General features: G+C 41.9%; 1 protein-coding gene across 1 annotated transcript in view; it reads right to left on the bottom strand.

The window, feature by feature from the left end:
- DNAJB12 (DnaJ heat shock protein family (Hsp40) member B12) overlaps positions 1-22,355 on the bottom strand; it is a 79,055-nt gene that overhangs the window by 10,852 nt on the left and 45,848 nt on the right. Inside the window, exons 4-7 of the mRNA XM_030203489.1 lie at positions 17,915-18,100; positions 17,513-17,592; positions 5,967-6,076; positions 863-1,035 (exon numbers count right to left, since the gene is read on the bottom strand). Of these exons, the coding sequence (XP_030059349.1) occupies positions 863-1,035; positions 5,967-6,076; positions 17,513-17,592; positions 17,915-18,100 (549 nt within the window). The remainder of the gene's footprint in view (positions 1-862; positions 1,036-5,966; positions 6,077-17,512; positions 17,593-17,914; positions 18,101-22,355) is intronic.

The following is a 22,355-nucleotide window of genomic DNA, read 5'->3' as shown; positions in this document are numbered from 1 at the left end:
CTTTCCTCATCTTCTCTTCACTCTCCCTTCCATCCAGTGTCTGCCCTCTCTCTCTCCCTGCCATTCAGCATCTGTCTTCTCTCTCTCCCTGCCCCTGCCATCCAGGGTCTGCTGCCTCTTTCTCTGCCCCCTCTATCCAGCATTTGCCCACTCTTTCTCCTCCTTCCAGCATCTGCCCGCTCTCCCTATGCCTCTTCCAACCACTGTCTGCCCTCTGTCTCTTCCAACCATTGTCTGCCCTCTGTCTCTGCCTCTTCCATCTACCGTCTGCCGTCTCTTTCCCCTTTCCAACTACTGTTTGCCTTCTCTCTCCCCCTTCTATCCAGCATCTGCCCTTTCTCTCCCTTCCATCCAGGGTCTGTCCTCTCTCCCTGTTCCTTCCATCCAGGGTCTGTCCTCTCTCCCTGTTCCTTCCATCCACCACCTGCCCTTTCTCTCCCTTCCATCCAGGGTCTGTCCTCCCTCTTTCTCCCTGGACTCAATCAAGCTCAAACAAAGATCTGGAGGGAAAAGGGCAGACAGGTGTGCTAATGAATCCAAGTTCATTTTAAGAAGTTTTCTACCAAGAGAGGTGGAAATGGAAACATGGAGCATCCACATGGAGAGAAAAGGACTAGAAGGCAATTGATCAAGGAGAGTGATGAGGTGGATAGGCCCCTGAAAGATACAAGTCTGTTCTCCATGATAAAGGCTGAGTCAAGGGTGTGGCCAGCATAATGGGTAGGAAAGGTCACATATTGTGTGTAACCCAGATCATCCATAAAGGTTTGGAGGGGGTATCAATTTGAATATTCAGGCTCCCAAGTGAACCCATTATTGACACTAAACCTCTCTTCAGCATTTATGCAGTGGTCATACTCACTCTGCTGCTTTTCTTTCCAGCAGTTATTCCTGAGGTTAGCAATGTAATCATCTTCCACACTGCGCTCCACGCTCTTGAGGTTTGCTCCTGTGTATTCCTCAGAGAAGCTGTCTGTGACGTAGAATGGTACCTTCAAGTTTTCCGTCACTCTCCGGTTTAAGTGACCCACAGACCTAGAACAGAAAGAAAACAAAGAGAATAGCACTGCTGCATGAGCCTCCAGATCAGTGTTACAGAAACACAGAACATAGAAAATGACAGCAGATAAAGACCGTATGTCCTATACAGTCTACCCATCTATACCAACTACTAGATATTGCAATTCCTTCTTCTACCTTAGAGAACCTCAGTGCATGTCCCATGCTTCCTTGAATTTGGACACAGTTCTTGTTGCCATTCATTCATTATATCCATCCTCTCGCTCCTGATATATCAGTTTCAGTCTGGTCTGGATATGATTTTCACTTGGCTCTAAAGGAAACGCTTAGACCTTAATCTTTCCAAAACCACCACCTGCTGGGTTACTGGTGAAAAAGTCAGTCCAGCCCTAGCCTCTCCACTTATGGGTCCGTCCATTAAATTGGTAACACAATTCAAATACCTGGGAGTTATTCTTGATCAAGAATTAACCTTTGTGCCCCAGGTAATGACAACTGTAAAATCTCTTTGTGACTATTTCACTACGTACAAACTTTTCTTGACCCCGCATAGCAAATTACATTTTTATACACTTTGTTTCCTGTTTGGATTATTATAGAAATGGCAAGAAATGCTACCTTAGGTAGCCAGAGATTCTCTCATTCTGTATTTCCCTAACTGGAAGAATACCAGGTACAAATCTTTATATTTACCTGCAGCTTTTCAAATTTAGGCACAAATTTCTCTTCCAAAAGAAATAAGACATAATGATAACTATCTGTCCTTCTGCAAATCCCTAAAAAACTTTTATCTCAAGATACTAATTAATTTCAATATTTCCACTATCATAACACTACACAAGTTCTAAAATTGTTCTATCGCTGTGTAATCTTCAAATCTCTCATTGTAATTCAATTTTTGTAATGTATGTAAGCCATACTGAACTCATACCATAGCCTTTTAAGTTCTTCAGGAGTTTCTCATGAAGAACTTTGTCAAATGCTTTTTGAAAATCTAGATATACTATTTAACTGGCTCACCTTTATCCATGTTTATTCACAATGTCAAAAAAATGTGGTATATTAACTCTATCCCATTAAACCATATTTTGTTCTTTATAATATTTTCTACCACGTCAGAGTCACCGGTCTGTAATTTCCCAGAACAACCCTTTTTAAAAATTGGCATTACATTGGCTGATCTTCAGGTACCCAGGACAATTTTATTAAGAGGTATCTGCAATTTCATTTTTCAGTTCTGTCAGTACTCTTGGGTGTATACAATCCGGTCTAAGTGATCTGTTGCTAGATTTAGCCCACTGCGTCCCCCAGGTTGACCAAGATTTGTTTCAGTTCCTCCGTACTGTCAACTTTAAACAGTATTTCTGGCATCCTTCTCAGTGAAGACCAAAGCAAAAAATGCATTTAGTGAAGGAGTAGCATAATGGTTAGTACAGTAGGCTGAGACCCTGTGGCATTGGGTTCAATTCCTACTATGGCTCCTTGTGATCCTGGGCAAAGTCACTGAACCCTCCAGTGCCCCAGGTACAAAAAAGACCTTTGGATTGTAAGCCCATAGGGACAGAAAAAGTGCCTGAATATAATAAATGTAAACCACTTTGGGTGCACCACAGAAAGGCGGTATATCAAATCCATGACACTTCTACTTCTTATAGAACTAATTAGGAAGACCGTCAAGACCAGGTGATTTGTGAGAGGGTAGCCCCTTAACTATTTGAGTCTCTATTGGTGTTGTTATTTTATCCAATTCAGCTACCTGGACTGGGTTAAGTGTTGGCAGATTACTAGCTGCCAAATATTCATTGATAGCATCTGGTGTTGGACAAATCTCCTGCGAGCATAGTGTTTGATAGAATTGTTTAAACCGCCTACGTATCTGAGAGGTTGTATTAAGTAGGCCCCCCTTTACCATCTCAAACTCGCACAATTGTGCAGTCCACCTTTTGTTTACGCAACCTTATGGCAAGAGTACACCCAGCTTTATTGGTAAATTCAAATGCGCATACCTTCTGTCTAGCATGCAGCATGCTCAGTTGTTCTGAGTAAATGGCATCCAGCTGAAGCCGCAAATCACGCAGCTCTTGCATTATTTGGGAAGACTGTTTTGCCTTATGACTTGCTTCCAGACATTTAATTCTATCCAAACACTTCGCCAGCCGCGCTCTCTGGCGACGAGCCTGCCTACTGGCTACTAGTAGGAAATATCCTCTAGATACCGCTTTCATGGCATCCCATACTACACTTAAAGAGGGGCCTGAGCCAGTATTAATTTCCAGGTATTCCTTCACATTTTTATAACCTTCCACCACCTCCATATCCTGCAGGACACCCACATTCATAGTCCATCTTTTGTCCTGGACCTCTGGCCTAATAGACGGCAAGGAGGCCCATGCCGACGCATGGTCTGATCTGGTTATACTACCAATTCCCACCTCCGGACCCGTCTCAACCATCTTAGTATCCAGAAAAATGTGATCAGTATGTGAATAGGAGTCGTGAATGTGAGAGTAGTATGTGTAGTCTCAATCTCTTTGGTGTGTAAGTTGCCATATGTCTAGAAGACCTAAAGAATGTACAAGTGAGCCCAGGGCAGTGGACAATTTGGAGTCTCTGATGGGTGATGGCCTAGTGCGATCTCGCGCTGTATCCATTACTGCATTAAAATCCCCTCCCATTATCAGGGAACTTTCTGCACACGAACATAGAAATCTTCTTGTTTCTAGTTCAGAGCATATATTGTCACCAAGGTAATATCTGTTTCATCAAGGACTATATGGGCATATAAAAATCTCCCTCCTTGCTTTTGTCGATTCTGTGGCATATTAAGGCCTTTCACATTGTATGAGATTATCTTTAAATCAACACTCATCAACAAACCAGTATTTCGTAGTATGCACATGATAATGGGAAGCTCCAAACAGCCATTCCACTTCAAGCATAAAGGCTTTCTGGTCTGGGCTACAAACATTTTTATAACCTGGTGACCTGAACATGTATACCCTGGAGGAAAGGAGAAACAGGGGTGATATGATACAGACGTTCAAATATTTGAAAGGTATTAATCCGCAAATGAAGCTTTTCTGGAGATGGGAAGGCGGTAGAACTAGCAGACATGAAATGAGTTTGAAGGGGGGCAGACTCAAGAAAAATGTCAGGAAGTATTTTTTCACGGAGAGAGTGGTGGATACTTGGAATTCCCTTCCGCGGGAGGTGGTGGAGATGAAAACGATAACGGAATTCAAACATGTGTGGGATAAACATAAAGGAATCCTGTTCAGAAGGAATGGATCCTCAGAAGCTTAGCAGAGATTGGGTGGCAGAGCCGGTGGTGGGAGGCGGGACTGGTGGTTGGGAGGCGGGGCTAGTGCTGGGCAGACTTCTACGGTCTGTGCCCTGAAAATGGCAGATACAAATCAAGGTAAGGTATACACAAAAAGTAGCACATATGAGTTTATCTTTGGGCAGACTGGATGGACCATGCAGGTCTTTTTCTGCCGTCATCTACTATGTTACTCCTTGATGATATAATGGTCCGACTGACTCCCTCACAGGCTAATGCACCTGAAAAATTCTTTACTATGAGTTCTTGCCTAGCGCTGCAGCAGAATGTGGACACACGTGGGACAGATATAACGGAACAATGGTAGAAACAGGGCTGAGAGGTGGAGTAACATATATTGGTTTAAGCATGGGAATTTATATACTGCCCAAAAAAGAAAAATCTACAAGTGCTTTTCTACACATATACTTTATAACTGCATGGGAGCATAAGCAAAGTACACGTTGCATAATGCATGAGCTACAACTAGTGTAACCAGGTATCAACACAGCTAACATTTAGGTGTGATCACAGAGCAGGTATAAATGACAGCAGTTCCTGCAAAACTTTTAACATATTCTGTAAATTACACATGTAATTAGGAGCCCCATCTATGCTCTGCCCCTGCGTATGCCCCCTGTAAGTTAATCAGGTATTTGCAGAATAGCACTTAGGCGGCATGCTGGCACATATCTGCATAAATGATAGTATTCTTCACATTTATGCAGGTAAGCGTTAGAACCTAGTTACAGAATTGTCTCGATAATGCTTGTGTCTGATCTCCTTCCAATCTGATCAAAAGACAAAAGTACTGCCTACATATCAGGTCTGTTCTCTTCCTTTCTTTCTCTTGTTCATAGGGCTCACTCCCCTCATACACTGTTGCTTCTCAGCTCCCACATTTCTTTGCCCCCACTGCTCAGAAACAACACCAGACCAGAGTCTTCACAGTTGTTGGTGCTTTCTGCTGCGGCTCTCAGTCTCATTTACTCTTAAATCCCACACTTCTCAGTGACCACTGTGTTTTCTCCATGGCAGAACCTTCCCAATAAGCATTCAGAGCAATGGGTCTACTGCAGCAAACCAGGTGCTTCCTCCAAGCCCTATATGACAGCTAAAATGGTATAAGAATAGTACCTAAGCTGTCATCTCTAGAGTTGGATGTATGCCTTGAATGGTTGGCATAGGGATATAAGGCCCGTCAACTCTAGCACTGGAAGGCAATCCAGAGATATAGACTTCCTGAACATGTACGTCTAGCCCCGTCTTTGCCCATTTTCAAATCCAGGCTAAAAGCCCACCTCTTTAAAGCTGCTTTTGACTCCTAATCATTGCTCACTTGCCTGTACCTGTTATCCCCACCTCTTTAATCCCCCTTACCTCTTAATTGTTCTGTCTATCCTATTTAGATTGTGAGCTCTTTGAGCAGGGACTGTCTTTTACGTGTATGGTGTACAGTGCTGCGTGTGCCTTGTAGCGCTATAGAAGTGTTAATTAGTAGTAGTAGTAGATATTCATTCAAAGCAGCTGGAACACGGAAATGGAAACATAGCCTGTTCTGTCCCTTTTCATCATCTCCTGGGTCCACTAAATGTGTGATGACTGGGGAGAGGGGAAGGATACTTACGGTCGTATACTCAGGCTATACGGGGGACTGGAGACCATCATCTGGCTTAGAGCAGACACAATAATGAGGATCAAAATCGGCATCAGCTGTACAAAAAGGCCAAGGCCACCCTGGGGGAGGAAAGGAGCACAGTAAGACATCCCATCACAAAGTATTGTCAGACAAAAAGATATTATACAAAAGCAGCTGCCAAAATTACTCTTCAAATCCATTCACAGACATAGCAAACACCAATTCATCACAGTCATACCATCCTTCTGCCTCCATTGAGGCTCTCTCAGTGTAGATATAGAAAGTTTGAGGGCATAGACCCAAAGAGAACAAAAAGTTCTCATCAAATGTTCGAGCCACCTACAAGCTGTGACGTTGCTATAAATCAACTTTCAGTAAGGCAACCACTAATATTAAGTAAGACATGAAATAGACAAACTCCCACTGGCGTCACATTACTCAAGATTAAAAAAAACAAAAAACAAAACAAAATAAAAAGAGTCCAGCACTAGAGCTAATGATTGTAGTTGCAATCATTCAGAATCTTCAGGTAAAGATAACACCCTTACTATAGTTATAAGCTATAGCAGACCTGTTAATAAACCTTTTGCAGGAGAAAACACACCACTGCAGCTAATGAAACAATTATGAGGCATGAATACAATCATAGAGACCCCTGAAAATAAAATGGAACTGAACTACTGATATTTTTATTCTTTCCAACGGAAGCTGGCAAGAATTATATAAAAGATGTCAAGAATGTCTGGGGGGAAAATAACTCTCCAAAAATGTAACAGAATGGGATAAAACTTAGCATTTGGATCAAACTGGTAAAAAGACACACTGAGTTCAAAAAAGGCCCAACATATTTCAATGGTGGGGGGGGGGGGGGGGGGGGGGGAGTTCAAGCTTCTGAAGCACTGAAACTTACATAAAGTAAAACTCAGTAGTTACAGAATCCTCCATTCAAACTAGCCCTCCCTGTTCTCTACTCCCCAAACACCCCCTAACTGCCCCACTCCTGCCAATTGCCCCAACCCAAAAACTACTTTTCATGCAACTGGCCCAGCACCCCACAAAATGCCCCACTCCAAAAACTATCCCATGCAATTTCCCCAATCACACCACAAACTGCCCCCAGCTCCACAAACTACTTCCTGCAACTGCCCCAGCACCCCACAAGCTACTCCACCTTCAAAAATACCTCAGTAACTTCCCCAGCACCCTGTAAACAGCCCCTACAACTGCTCCACTCCCTTTCATGCTAACCTCACTTCCCCAATACTAGTCCCCACAACAACTATCCCCTATCTCCTAAAACTACCTCTCACCCCCTGAACTAGCCATACCAAACATACAGATTACAACATTCTCCATCTGCAACATGCTGCATTTTTTTTTTTTTTTGGTATTCTGGTGTATATTTCTTTTTCTTTGTTGTTAATTCTGTTAAAGCTACTGACAATTTTCTTGGTTGCTGTGTGTACTGCTAAGTAATATGCTGTTAAAGGCAGGGCAAGATTAAAGTACTGGAAAACTAGGATACAAAATTGGATAGGCTTCAAAATTTAGGGGAGACCTGTCAAATGTGCTGAAGACTGTAGAGATTAGGACTGACAACTGTCAAGATTTTTTTTTTCAGGCTTCTACAGATTGTTAAATTAATATCCAAAGCTAGAAGGATGGCTTTTATGTCTTGATATTTTTCAGACTCTAAAACCTCCATCTACAGATTTCCTATTTCCTCCACCTCTCACCCCCTTTGTGAGCCTGCTCTACCAGGAACCAGTGTAACTAGCTGAAGACAGGTGCACAGAATCCAGCCAATTGGAAAGCAGCTCTAGTCACACAGACCTTGGGTACAATCCAGGAGCAATGCAATGCTGCTCTAGTCACAGAAAGCCAAGCTGCACACCTATAACTGATGTTCTCTGTGGACAGCAGAATCCAACAGCCACACGTGGGCGACATCACCACTTGACGGAGCTGAGCCAACCCCTTCTCCTTAAGTTCAGAAAAAGTTTGAACATGTGCAAGTGTTCCCCACCCACGATCTACTCTTAGAATACCTCAGTTCATTCAACAACAAACTTCAACCCTGGGTAATGAGGGTGAGATAGTGTGGCTGTTGGATCCTGTTGTCCACAGAGAACATCTATTACATGTGTGCAACTTTGCTTTCTCCGTGAACAAGCAATATCACAATAGCCACATGTGGAGACTCTCAAGCTTAGGATTGCAGTCTTATAAGTTAGATATAGGGGCTCATTTTCAAAACAGAAAAAAATCCAAAAAGCAGCACAAAGGGGCAAATGGATTATTTTGTCCAAAATGTCCAAATCGCTATTTTCAAAACCCATTTTTAAGACTTTTTCTATTCATCTGTAATACATCCAAATCACAAGGGGATGTGTTGAGGATGGGATTTGGGAATTCCCACAACTGTCATAATAGAACAAAGCAAAAACATCCAGGGCTTAAAGTTGGACGTTTTGGTCTAGACCTGTTTCAAGCATATATACAAAAATCAATGAGGCAGGAACATGCGTTTTATACTGGTTGGGGCCAGTTAAGCACGGAGTTCAGTGAGACATGCACAAAGAGCTTCTGCGGGCTCTTTTCCTATCACTGTAGAAGCTAGCAATAATCGCATGCTAAATTATTTAAATGAGCTACTTACCATTCAAATGTGCATTCCGAGTAATGCACAGCTGTTTTCCTAGCAATGCACAGAAAGGACCACCTCCCCTAACAATGAATTTTTAACGAGTGGTCAGGAGCTGTTGAGAGCTGTAGACCGCCCATGTTGCAATACTTTTTATAGTGCTGGTGCTAACATTAGGTGGAATGGCTTCTGCTGTTGATAACTCAAACAAGAAAAGTCCCAACAAGCTGTGGCCTCTGCTTGAACTGTCCTTAAAAAAGCTTTCTTTATTTCTTTAAAAATAAATACGGAAAGGAAGCTCCAAGATTTGCCGATTCTCGCTCCTCTTCTTTACTCTGGTTTCTCTCACAAGTACTAATTATGAAATAATAGGTGCTGCTTATTGTGGTCTGAAGGTTACTTTGGTGCTCTGCTGCCAGCTGGCTTGCATGGATTAGCTTTGTTGCATGTATGTACCACGTGTACGTGCAGATATTGGTTGCTCCTTCTCCTCTACTGTCATAAGTACATAAGTGTTGTCATATTGGGACAGACCGAAAGTCCATCAAGCCCAGAATCCTGTTTCCAACAGTGGCAAATCCAGATCACAAGTACCTGGCAAGATCTCAAAACAGTACATTTTATGCTGCTTATCCCAGAAATAATCAGTGGATTTTCCCAAGTCCATTTTAATAATCGCTTGTGGACTTTTCTTTTAGGAAGCTATTCAAACCTTTTTTAAGCCCACTAAGCTAACTGCTTTCACTACATTCTCTGGCAACAAACTCCAGGAGTTTAATTATATGCTGAGTGAAGAAATATTTTCTCTGATTCATTTTACATTTACTACTTTCTAGCTTCATTGCATACCCCCTAGTCCTAGTAGTTTTGGATAGAGTAAACAAGCAATTCACTTCTACCCATTCCACTCCACATTATTTTATAGACCTATATCATACCTCCCCTCAGCTGTCTTTTCTCCAAGCAGAACATCCCAAGCCGTTTCAGCCTTTCTTCATAGGGAAGTCGTCCAATCCCTTCATTTTCGTCGCCCTTCTCTGTACCTTTTCTAATTCCACTATATTTTTTTTGAGATGCAGTAACCAGAATTGCACACAATATTCAAGTTGCGGACACACCATGGAGCGATACAAAGGCATTAACATTCTCGTTTTTTTTTCCATTTGTTTCCTAATAATACCTAACATTCTATTTGCTTTCTTAGCCACCGCCACACACTGAGCAGAGGGTTTCAAAGTATCATCAACGATGACTCCTATATCCTTTTCCTGGTCGGTGACTCCTAAAGTGGAACCTTGCATCACGTTGCTATAGTTCGGGTTCCTCTTTCGCACATGCATCACTTTGCACTTGTTCACATTAAACATCATCTGACATTTGGATGCCCAGTGTCCCAGTCTTGTAAGGTTGTCTTGCAATTTAACAACTTTGAATAACTTTGTGTTGTCAGCAAATTTAATTACCTCACTGTTATTCCCATCTCTAGATCATTTATAAATATGTTAAAAAGCAGCAATCCCAATACAGACCCCTGGGGAATCGCACTATCTACCCTTCTCCATTGAGAATACTGAACATTTAACACTACTCTCTGTTTTCTCTTTTAATCCACAGTAGAACATTACCTCCTATCCCATGACTTTCCAGTTTCCCTTAGAGTCTTTCATGAGGTACTTTGTCAAATGCCTTTTGAAAATCCAGATACACAATATATGGATATTCACCTTTATCCACATGTTTGTTCATTGTTGAGGCAAGATTTCCCTTCACTAAATTCATGTTGGCTTTGTCTCATTACTCCATGCTTTTGGATATGCTCTGTAAGTCTGTTCTTTATAATAGCCTCTACCATTTTGCCCGGCACCAACGTCCACACTCACCAGTATAAAATTTCCCGGGTCACCTCTGGAACCTTTTTAAAAAATTAGCGTTACATTGGTCACCCTCCAATCTTCTGGTACCATGCTTGATTTTAAAGATAAATTACATATTACTAACAATAGCTCTGCAAGTTCATTTTTCAATTCTATCAATACTCTGGGATGAATACCATCCAGTCCAGGTGATTTGCTACTCTTCATTTTGTCAAATTGCGCCCACATCCTCCAGGTTTATAGAGATTTCATTCAGTTTCTCTGACTCATCAGCTCTGAATACCATTTCTGGCACTGGTACCTCTCCCAAATCTTCCTCGGTGAAGTCCGAAGCAAAGAATTCATGTAATCTCTCCACTTTGGCTTCATCATCCCTGAGTGCCCCTTTTACCCCTTGGTCATCTAGCGGTCCAACCGATTCTTTTTTGCTGGCTTCTTGCTTTTAATATTCCTAAAAAAAAAAATGTACTATGTGTTTTTGCCTCCAACGCAATCTTTTTTTCAAAGCCCCTATTTGCCTTTCTTATCAGTGCTTTGCATTTGACTTGCCATTCCTTATGCTGTTTCTTTATATTTTCAGTCAGATTTTTCTTCCATTTTCTGAAAGATTTTCTTTTAGCTCTAATAGCTTCCTTCACCTCACTTTTTTACCATGCCAGCTGTTGTTTGGTCTGCCTTCCTCCTGTTTTAATACATGGAATATATTTGGCCTGGGCTTCCAGGATGGCATTTTTGAACAGCATCCATGTCTGATGTAAATTTTTGACCTTCGCAGTTGCTCCTCTAAGTTTCTTTTTTTCACCGTTCTGGTCCACAGAGTCCAGGAGTGCTAATCTTGAATAATCCCAGGTCGCTTCCCATTCCTCCCTCCCCTGATACTTGTAGCTGCAGTGCCTACTGCCTCCCTCCCCAGCAGTGGGAGACGGCCAGAGATAAGTTCTATGAGCACTGGCCAATTAAAACTTTTGGAAGAAAAGAAGAAGAAAAAATAAAGCCATCAGTGCAGCCTCTTCCCAAACTGCCTTCTGATTTCCTGTGGTGCTATCAGATTGGGACTTGGTCAGGGGGTCAGGAAAGATCACACTCCCCTCCCTCCCCTTTCCCCTCCAGGTATCTGCAGTCATCTGGAAGTTAACTGGGCACTGGTCAATATTCACAGCAGTTTCCAGTTAACTCGGCAGATAAAGTTAGGACAGTACATAAGTACATAAGCATTGCCATGCTGGAACAGATCAAGAGTCCATCGATCCCAGCACCCTGTCACCGACAGCGGCCAAAAGAACAAGCAATTTGTCCCGCCCATCCTAGAAATACTGTATTATTCCCTCATCCATTCAATAACGTTCTATGGCTTTTTCCTCCAGGAAGCCATGCAACCCTTTTTTGAAGTCCGCTAAGTTAACCACCTTAACCACCTTTTCCGGCAGCGAATTCCAGAGTTTAACTACGCTTTGAGTGAAGAAACATTTCCTCCGATTCGTTTTAAATTTACCACACTGCAGCTTCATCATATGCCCCCTTGTCCTAGTATTTTTGGAAAGCATAAACAGACGCTCCACATCGACCCGTTCCATTCCACTCATTATCTTATAGACCTCTATCATATCTCCCAACAGCCACCTTTTCTCCAAGCTGAAGAGCCCCAGCCTCTTCAGCCTATCCTGATAGTGAAGTTGTCCCATCCCCTGTATCATCTTTGTCGCCCTTCTCTGACCCTTTCCAATTCCAATATGTCTTTTTTGAGGTGCGGCGACCAGAATTGAACACAATACTCGAGGTGCGGTCGCACCATGGAGCAATACAAAGGCAGAATAATATCCTTATTTTTGTTTTCAATCCCTTTCCTAATGATACCCAACATTCTATTTGCTTTCCTAGCCACAGCAGCACATTGAGCATAAGTTTTTCAACATATCAACAATGACACCTAGATCCCTTTCTCGGTCTGTGACTCCCAACGCTGAACCTTGCATGACATAGTTATATAGTCTGGGTTCCTCTTTCCCACATGCATCACTTTGCACTTGTTCACATTAAACGTCATCATCTGCCATTTAGACGCCCAGTCTCTCAGTCTTGTAAGGTCCTCTTGTAGTTTTTCACAATCTTCCCGTGATTTGACTACTTTGAATAACTTTGTGTCATCGGCAAATTTGATTACCTCACTAGTTACCCCCCCATCTCTAGGTCATTTATAAATATGTTAAAAAGCAGAGGTCCCAGCATCAATCCCTGAGGGACCCCGCTAACTATCCTTCTCCATTGTGAATATTGACCTTTTAATCCTACTTTGTTTCCTTTCAACCAGTTTTTAATCCACAGTAAGACACTACCTCCGATCCCATGTCCCTCTAATTTCCTCTGTACTCTTTCATGAGGGACCTTATCAAACGCCTTCTGAAAATCTAGATACACAATATCAACCGGCTCACCTTTGTCCACATGTTTGTTTACCCCCTCAAAGAAATGCAGCAGTCTTTTTGGTGTCCTAACTTTAACTGTTTACTTAGCCGGTTAGCAGACTGGATATCGCCACTAACCAGTTAAGTAGTAGCTCTACCCAAACTCTGCCCCTGGACCACCCCTAATTTAGTCAGTTCACACATAGCTGGTTAGAGCTGATATTTTAGCAGCACTACCTGGTTAAGTACAGCTGAATATCGGCAGCCAGCTCAGTGGGGTTTGAGCCTCTCCTGCCTGCTTAAACCTCTTTGAATATTGACCCTATAATTGGTAACAGGAAAAACATCCCTTATTATAGTGGGAGACACAAGCACAATGTGTAAACATTATTAACAACTTGCCTTCCTACAGTCTACAAGCAGTTCACTGAAATAAATGAAAACAGAAAACACGGTTATGCAATAAAAAGAAAAGGCAACAAGACAGGGGCATATGGAACTTAAGACCATACATACCAAAGAGTATATATGGACCAACTATGAGAAAGCATTTCATGGATTATTAATAGGGTTTATGATTTTAGGCTTCAACTGATGAGAAATGATGAAATGTGCCAGATGCCAAAAAAAAAAATAAAAAAAAATAAATGAGGTGTTTATGGGATGAACACTGGAGAAATACCAATTCCCCTAGTACTTTCTCACCCTTCCCCTAGATTGTCTAGTACCATCCATGCAGTTTTTGTGCCTTTTCTGCACTGATGCTGCCTAAAGGGTCCTTTTACAAAGACGCCCTAGCGTTTTTAGTGCAAACTAAAAATAAGCATGCGCTCAACGCTAGAGATGGCTATATATTCCTATGGGCGTCTCTAGCATTTAGTGTGTGCTAATCATTAGCACGCTTAAAACGCTACTGCGCCTTTGTAAAAGATCCCCTAAGTGATACAAACATACAAATTCGATTCCACTGAAAAAGGCACCCAAATTTACATTTTTAAACACCTCGAAATAGAAGCCCTGATTATAAATTGTCCTGAAATGGATAAAACAAACACCAAGATCACTATGAAGATGTGGCAAATAGTCTCCATTTCAATTCTGAAGATGGACAATTTGTTATTCCCAACATCCAAACCCAGCAAGTAATAATTCAGGGAAAAATTTTCTCTAGTACTGAATCTAATGGACTAGTTCAATTAATTTCTTAGGCTATAGCTTTAACCTTAATTCCAGAGATTCTAATGAGCCACAGATTTGAAATTGTATACCTGTTACTGACATTTAGCAGAACACCTCTGAGTGGTGCATAGTTTTTCAGCATCAGGATGAAAATTGGCCTAGACAAAAGTGCTAAGTTAACTAGTGACATCATATAGACCTATATCCCTTCTAAATCAAGAGGTAAAATTATTGGCAAAAATACTTGCCAATAGATTGAGTGGAGTGCTCCCAGATATAGTACATGAAGCACAAGTGGGGTTCGTGCAGGGAAGATCGGTGACAAGGAATTTAAGACGTATTTTAGCTTCCTTAGAAAGAATAGAGAGGACAGGTAAGGCCTCAATTATGATAAGTTTTGATGCGGAAAAGGCGTTTGACCGCGTGGAGTGGCCTTTTTTGTTTTCTGTCCTACATACATATGGATTTCAGGGATGGTTTATACAGGCGATTAAAACTTTATACTTTGACCCAAGGGCTAGAGTGATGGTGAATGGGGTAAACTCTGGAGAATTTGAGATACGAAGGGGGACCAGGCAGGGGTGCCCTTTGTCTCCCCTGCTATTTGCCCTGTATCTGGACCCCTTGATCCGAGATATATGCTCATGTCGGGCGATACACGGGGTGCCGTTTGGGACTCAAGAGTTTAAGGTTGCGGCGTTCGCTGATGACCTCCTGGTATTACTTACGGAACCGCAGGAGTCCCTGGCAGCTCTCTTGGAACTTTTTCAGGAGTTTGGGACTTTCTCGGGGTTCAAATTGAATTTTGAAAAATCAGAAGCATTAGCGATACCGGAAAACACGAAGCGATTATGGTCGGACCAATTCCCGCTGAGGTGGGAGGTGGAATCGTTTAGGTACCTGGGGGTCTTACTTACCACACAGACAAAGAACCTTTATAGTTTAAATGTTAAAAGACTTCTGGACAAAACAGAGCAGCAATTGGAAATATGGCGCCCACTGACACTGTCCCTATCGGGAAGGATATGTCTCATTAGAATGGTAATCCTACCCAGATGGTTATATACGTTACAAATCTTACCATTAGCTTTGTTAAAAAAGGACTTAAGACTTTTCTATCGCTTAGTTTCGAAATTCTGCTGGGCACACAAAAAGGCCAAAATATGTTTAACGCGTCTATGGGGAGGGTGGCAGCAGGGAGGGCTGGGGTTACCTAATATGCAATATTATAACATAGCATGTCTCTCACGTCATGTTAGGGACTGGGCGCTTTCCACTGATTATCATACACCCATCGATGTGGAGGAAGATCTTTTTAAACCATATACATTGGTATCCTTATTGCATACAAATAGACCAACACTGCCAAGGGCTATTCGGCAGTCAACGCTTTTAGGACCACTGCAGACTGCATGGAAGTTCCTGGGGAAGTGTTTGGGGGGAGACGTACACACAACAGGGCTTCTCACTATTGTGGGGAACCCAGGATTTCAACCTGGATTAGAGAATCAGGCTTTTGTGAGGTGGGCACAGGCAGGTATTAGGAACATAGGACAGGTGGTTAATTCAGAGGGTCAGATCAAACAATTAGGGCAAATATTCCAACAGGGGGAATTAGCATGGGGCGATATATATGCTCACTGTCAGTTGAAACACTATATCAAGACCCTAGATATTGAAGCACTAAAAAATGGTTTAGGTAAAAAGATTCAGGAGCTGTTTATAGAGATCTCAGAAGAAGCCCCATCCGTTTCTGCCATTCAAGGGAAGATATGGTTGTTAAGACCTGGGGCAGAGTTAGCCCAGCTTAGACAAAGATGGGAAGCTGATGTGGGGACAAGTCTTGCAAATTGGGATATTGTAGCTCATATAAAAGGAATACCTAAACTGATAAGTGGGGCACTTTATCGAGAATGCGCTTTCCGGGTTTTATACAGGGCATACTTCACGCAAGTACAACTATTTAGAGCAGGAGGTATACATACGCCCATATGTTTGAAATGTAATAGCACTGAAAATACTTACTATCATGCATTTTGGGAATGTATAAGAATACAACAGTTCTGGAGAAGAGTGGAGAACTTTGTGTCCCTTGTGGTGTCACGGCGGGTCCGAGGAACAGTTATACAATTGGTCCTGGATTGCCCGGACTCTTTTAGGGGAGTGAGGGCAGATGAAAAGCTACTTTGCCGCAAATTGTATTTACTTGCAAGGAAATGTATCTTGCAGTCATGGACTACATCTGATCCTCCTGAGTACTGGCATTGGAGAAATCAAATACACCAATTGTTGATGTGGGAGCTGAAAGAAGCTAAAAGCTCCTACAAAAGGAAAAATCGATTTTTAAAGATTTGGGGACCCTTTATAAGTACTCTTACACATCGTGGTAGAAGTCTTGTACTTAACAAGCTATGATGGGCCAGAATGATGTCATATGATAGGAATTTGTAATAAACGCAGTGTAATCCTTGGGGGAGGGGAGGGGGGAAGGGGAAAAGGGGGGGGGGAGGGGGGAAGATAGGAGGAGAGGAAAATACAAATTTGAAGATGAAGCAATGTATAATAAGGTATTACAGAGTGTAACAGGATACAGTATTTCTGATTATCAGGTACATCCTATTGTGAAGTGTAAGTTCAGTTTGTCTTCAATAAAAATTGTTGAAACATAAAGTGCTAAGTTAACCTGCACAACAAGAAAATCTAACGAAAACTGAAAAGCACTCTCTGACTGAAGACTAACAAAGAAATGTGAGGAGAAAGGTATATCTAGGAGCAGATGAAAAGTGTAACATACAACAAAACAAAAAAAAATTAAAAGATAAGTTCAGAAGAGCATTGCAGAAGGCAAATGAATATTCTGCGCTGTAAAAGCACTTTTCAATAAGAACCAAGTCATGAATCAACTTGCAATTCCTGCATTTTCATATAGCTTTGAAGCTGACAACTGGTCACAAAAAGATCTCAAATCATTTAGATGCAAAAAATAAAATGAACTTCATGCTAGATCAAGCCTAAACATTTCAAGAGAGGGCGGTGGTATGGGTCTTAGAGAAGCAGATTTCTCATACAAATTTACTATCGTAGGCTTCCAAGTGCACTTAGCGTCAACAGACCCAATGCACAAAAACTGCTGATGTACAAAAATAAGTGGTCACCAAGAATATCCAGCCTTAAAATTGGAGAAGCGTTCCAAAGAATAGAAAGAATGACTGAAAATCTACCTGTGTATCTGGGGAAAGAAGCAACAGAATTTACAAAAAAATATATATAAATAAAATGGGAAACACAAAAATAACATTCCTCTGCAAGTTGTTGATCATAACTTGGCTTAAGAACGAGGCTCATTCCTGTCATGGTATCTGCAAAATTAACCCATCTGAACACAGGACCCAAAACATACCTAGCCTATACTATCTCTCAATTGTTTGCACTCACATCTCCCTGATGTTCCCTCCGATCTTGTCTTTGATGATAGGTATAGCGCATCCTCCCGTTACTGTACACATGGACATTACCTGTTAGCAAAGAAAATATAGTTACCCATCACATGTCCTAAATAAGTGCTGCTCCAGGAGGCAGTTCCTTCTTCTGATAATTTGGTAGACTGATCAGCTACAGCAGGAGCAGGCATAATCCTTTTCAGGATACCACTGTACATCTAAGTGAAAGTTGCCACATACTGTTATATGCATACTGGCAAAGGAGACCCACCAGTGCCTTATTGTATTCAAGATGTGGTGTGAGATCACAAAAACAGAACAATTCCAGTCACAGCTTTTTACATTAAGAAAGATGCAAAGCAGATCAAACTGGAAGAACGAACAGAAAATTCCTTACTGGAAGGGAAGCCACCACCAAAGAACATATTGAAAAGATCTTCAGGAGAGATGTCTGCCTCAAAGCCTCGGTGGAAGTCTGTGTGTCCGTGTCCATGCCGGGATGCTTGGGTTTTTTCATCTCCAAACTGATCATATTGCTTCCTCTTGTCTGGATTGCTCAGCACTGCATAAGCATTTCCAATGGCTGAAAAAATACCAGCATGGAATCAATTAGTCATATGGCAGTAAAGACCAGTCCACATCATTCAACCCTCCTCACCAGCACCAGTTTATATCAGCATACATTATACAAACCTTATATACCCTGTGGGCAATGAAAATTGAAAAATCTGGTTCCTGATACGTCTTCTTTTCCTTGCTACTCACCTTATTTTTTTAAGCCACTCTTGCATTTTGTACCTCACTTAAAAGGATGAATGTTAGTGATCCTCTTCTCTTAACATACCAATTTAGACTGACTGGCTCGCCACAAGAACTACCAGGTAACACAGTGCAATATACATGTGGGCAGTAGTTTCATGTGAAATATCAAAAAAGTGGGCCTATTTTATAAAAGCAACATAGGCACATATGATCCCTAGCAACGCACAAATTCATGTGCACTGATATTTATAAAATGCAAATATATATATCACAACTCAGCCCCAGCTCCATCCAAACACCAGCCCCGGAAGGATCTGTGTGTAAAAGTAGGTGCAATCTGCCTCCTTTTTACGAGTGTATACCTCACACAATTTTATGCACCTTAAATTTAATGCTTGACCGCTTGGAAAAACTTGATAACATTAACTCACATAAATGATTTTTTTTGCAAATATTTATTGAGGGCTTCTTTTACAAAGTCATGCTACCAACTTTCGGTGCAGCAAATGAGAGAAAGCCCATTCAATTCCTATATAAAACTTATATTTGCCAGTACTTTAGATCTAGGGCATTATATATATATACAGTGGGGGAAATAAGTATTTGATCCCTTGCTGATTTTGTAAGTTTGCCCACTGACAAAGACATGAGCAGCCCATAATTGAAGGGTAGGTTATTGGTAACAGTGAGAGATAGCACATCACAAATTAAATCCGGAAAATCACATTGTGGAAAGTATATGAATTTATTTGCATTCTGCAGAGGGAAATAAGTATTTAATCCCTCTGGCAAACAAGACCTAATACTTGGTGGCAAAACCCTTGTTGGCAAGCACAGCGGTCAGACGTCTTCTGTAGTTGATGATGAGGTTTGCACACATGTCAGGAGGAATTTTGGTCCACTCCTCTTTGCAGATCATCTCTAAATCATTAAGAGTTCTGGGCTGTCGCTTGGCAACTCGCAGCTTCAGCTCCCTCCATAAGTTTTCAATGGGATTAAGGTCTGGTGACTGGCTAGGCCACTCCATGACCCTAATGTGCTTCTTCCTGAGCCACTCCTTTGTTGCCTTGGCTGTATGTTTTGGGTCATTGTCGTGCTGGAAGACCCAGCCACGACCCATTTTTAAGGCCCTGGCGGAGGGAAGGAGGTTGTCACTCAGAATTGTACGGTACATGGCCCCATCCATTCTCCCATTGATGCGGTGAAGTAGTCCTGTGCCCTTAGCAGAGAAACACCCCCAAAACATAACATTTCCACCTCCATGCTTGACAGTGGGGACGGTGTTCTTTGGGTCATAGGCAGCATTTCTCTTCCTCCAAACACGGCGAGTTGAGTTCATGCCAAAGAGCTCAATTTTTGTCTCATCTGACCACAGCACCTTCTCCCAATCACTCTCGGCATCATCCAGGTGTTCACTGGCAAACTTCAGACGGGCCGTCACATGTGCCTTCCGGAGCAGGGGGACCTTGCGGGCACTGCAGGATTGCAATCCGTTATGTCGTAATGTGTTACCAATGGTTTTCGTGGTGACAGTGGTCCCAGCTGCCTTGAGATCATTGACAAGTTCCCCCCTTGTAGTTGTAGGCTGATTTCTAACCTTCCTCATGATCAAGGATACCCCACGAGGTGAGATTTTGCGTGGAGCCCCAGATCTTTGTCGATTGACAGTCATTTTGTACTTCTTCCATTTTCTTACTATGGCACCAACAGTTGTCTCCTTCTCGCCCAGCGTCTTACTGATGGTTTTGTAGCCCATTCCAGCCTTGTGCAGGTGTATGATCTTGTCCCTGACATCCTTAGACAGCTCCTTGCTCTTGGCCATTTTGTAGAGGTTAGAGTCTGACTGATTCACTGAGTCTGTGGACAGGTGTCTTTCATACAGGTGACCATTGCCGACAGCTGTCTGTCATGCAGGTAACGAGTTGATTTGGAGCATCTACCTGGTCTGTAGGGGCCAGATCTCTTACTGGTTGGTGGGGGATCAAATACTTATTTCCCTCTGCAGAATGCAAATAAATTCATATACTTTCCACAATGTGATTTTCCGGATTTAATTTGTGATGTGCTATCTCTCACTGTTACCAATAACCTACCCTTCAATTATGGGCTGCTCATGTCTTTGTCAGTGGGCAAACTTACAAAATCAGCTAGGGATCAAATACTTATTTCCCCCACTGTATATATATATATATATATATATATATATATATATATATATATATATATATATATATATATGGTTTTGCTTTGTTCCATTGTGGCTGAAAAATGTCCCAAGTGTTAGGAACGCTAGGGGCACGTTAAGGGCAGGAATTGGGCGTTCCTAACACTTGGGACATTTTTCAGCCACAATGGAACAAAGCAAAACCATCCAGGACTAAAACTAAGACGTTTTCAGCTAGACCTGTTTTTATAACAAATAAGGCACAAAAAGGTGTCCTAAATGACCAGATGACCAATGGAGGGAATCAGGGATAACCTTCCCTTACTCTCCCAGTGGTCACTAAGCCACTCCCACCCCCCAAAAAATGTGACTAAAAACACTACTTGCCAGCCTCAGATGTTATACTCAAGTCCATTAGAGCAGCATGCAGGTCCCTGGAGTAGTCTAGTGGTGGGTGCAGTGCACTGCAGATAGGTGGACCCAGGCCCATACCTCCCCCCCTACCTGTTACACTTGGGGAGGAAAATGTGAGCCCCTCAGAAACCCACTGTACCCACATATAGGTGCTCCCTTCACCTGTAAGGGCTATGGTAGTGGTGTACAGTTGGGGGTAGTGGAATTTGGGGGGGGGGCTCAGCAGACAAGATAAGGGAGCAATGGTGAGATGTGTACCTGGGTGCATTTTATGAAGTCCACTGCAGTATCCCACAGTGTGCCCCATTGCTTTCCTGGGATGTCTAGGGGGCCAGTCTACTAAAAACGCTGGCTCCTACATCTCAATGGCTTGATTTTGTGCATTTTGCAATTGGACTTTTTTTTTTTTTTTTTTTTTTTAATGGACCAAAAAACAAAACGTCCAAATCACAAAACCTTGTTCAAAATAGTATTTTTGAAGAAAGACATTTTTCTTTTTTGAAAATGACCTTCTTTCCTATTCAGATTTTGGACGTTTTTTTGCAAAACGTCCAAAGTCGGACTTAAACATCATATTGAAAATACCCCTCCATATATTATAAAGTTGTAAGTTTTTATTTTGAAGTTGGAGTTCCACAGCCCTGATGCTTACTACCATTACTTACAATTCTTGATGGATTAAAGAATAATAAATAATAAATTAACAAAAGAAACCTCAGTATTAAAAAAGACCATTATTGCGTAGCTGACAACATTAAATAAGAGGGGGGTGGGAGAATGATCAAGAGGTTCGTTAATATATGGGAGCCCTTTCTTGGAGCACTGACAAGGCTTCATAGTGCCCTCCTCAATGTGTTACGTGTTTAATAAAAACTGAATGCAGACAAAGTTGAAGATGGGGAAGGGATATGAGAATTTCTTATTATAAGTTAAGAATGAGGTTTTTTTTTTTTTGTTTGTTTTTCCTTAGGGAGATGGAGGGTACAGAGGGGAAGTTGGTAGGGAGGGATAAAAATAGAAAAATGTTTATCAGTGTTTCATGTGCTGGAATTCTGTATGCAAGTCTGCAGTTAATGTGCGATTTTCATATATGTTTTGATTTTCAATAAAACACAAGTTTGATATCCGCTCAGAAGAAAAGGAAGGTGAGCTGTGGAGTTCCTCAGGGGTCGGTGCTGAGGCCTATTCTGTTTAATATATTTGTGGGAGATATAGCTGAAGGGTTGGAAGGAAAGGTTTGCCTTTTTGTGGATGACACGAAAATAGCCAAGAGTGGATACCCTGGAGGAAGTAGGAACAATGAGAAGGGATCGCCAAACGTTAGAAGAATGGTCGAGGGTCTGGCAGTTAAAATTTAATGCAGAAACCCAAAAGAGAGAAGTTCTGAGAGAAGAGGTCATTTCTCTGGTAATCCGGGTGTCAGTCCCCCTAGGAACGCCACCAGAGAGAGAGAAAAGCAAGTATTATTAACTAGTTGCCATAGTGTACAAACCCTTTC

Source organism: Microcaecilia unicolor, chromosome 5, assembly GCF_901765095.1.
Source record: "Microcaecilia unicolor chromosome 5, aMicUni1.1, whole genome shotgun sequence".
Classification (NCBI taxonomy): domain Eukaryota; kingdom Metazoa; phylum Chordata; class Amphibia; order Gymnophiona; family Siphonopidae; genus Microcaecilia; species Microcaecilia unicolor.
The sequence above is the reverse complement of the archived record's forward strand: the minus strand, read 5'-3'. Positions and strand labels throughout refer to the sequence as shown.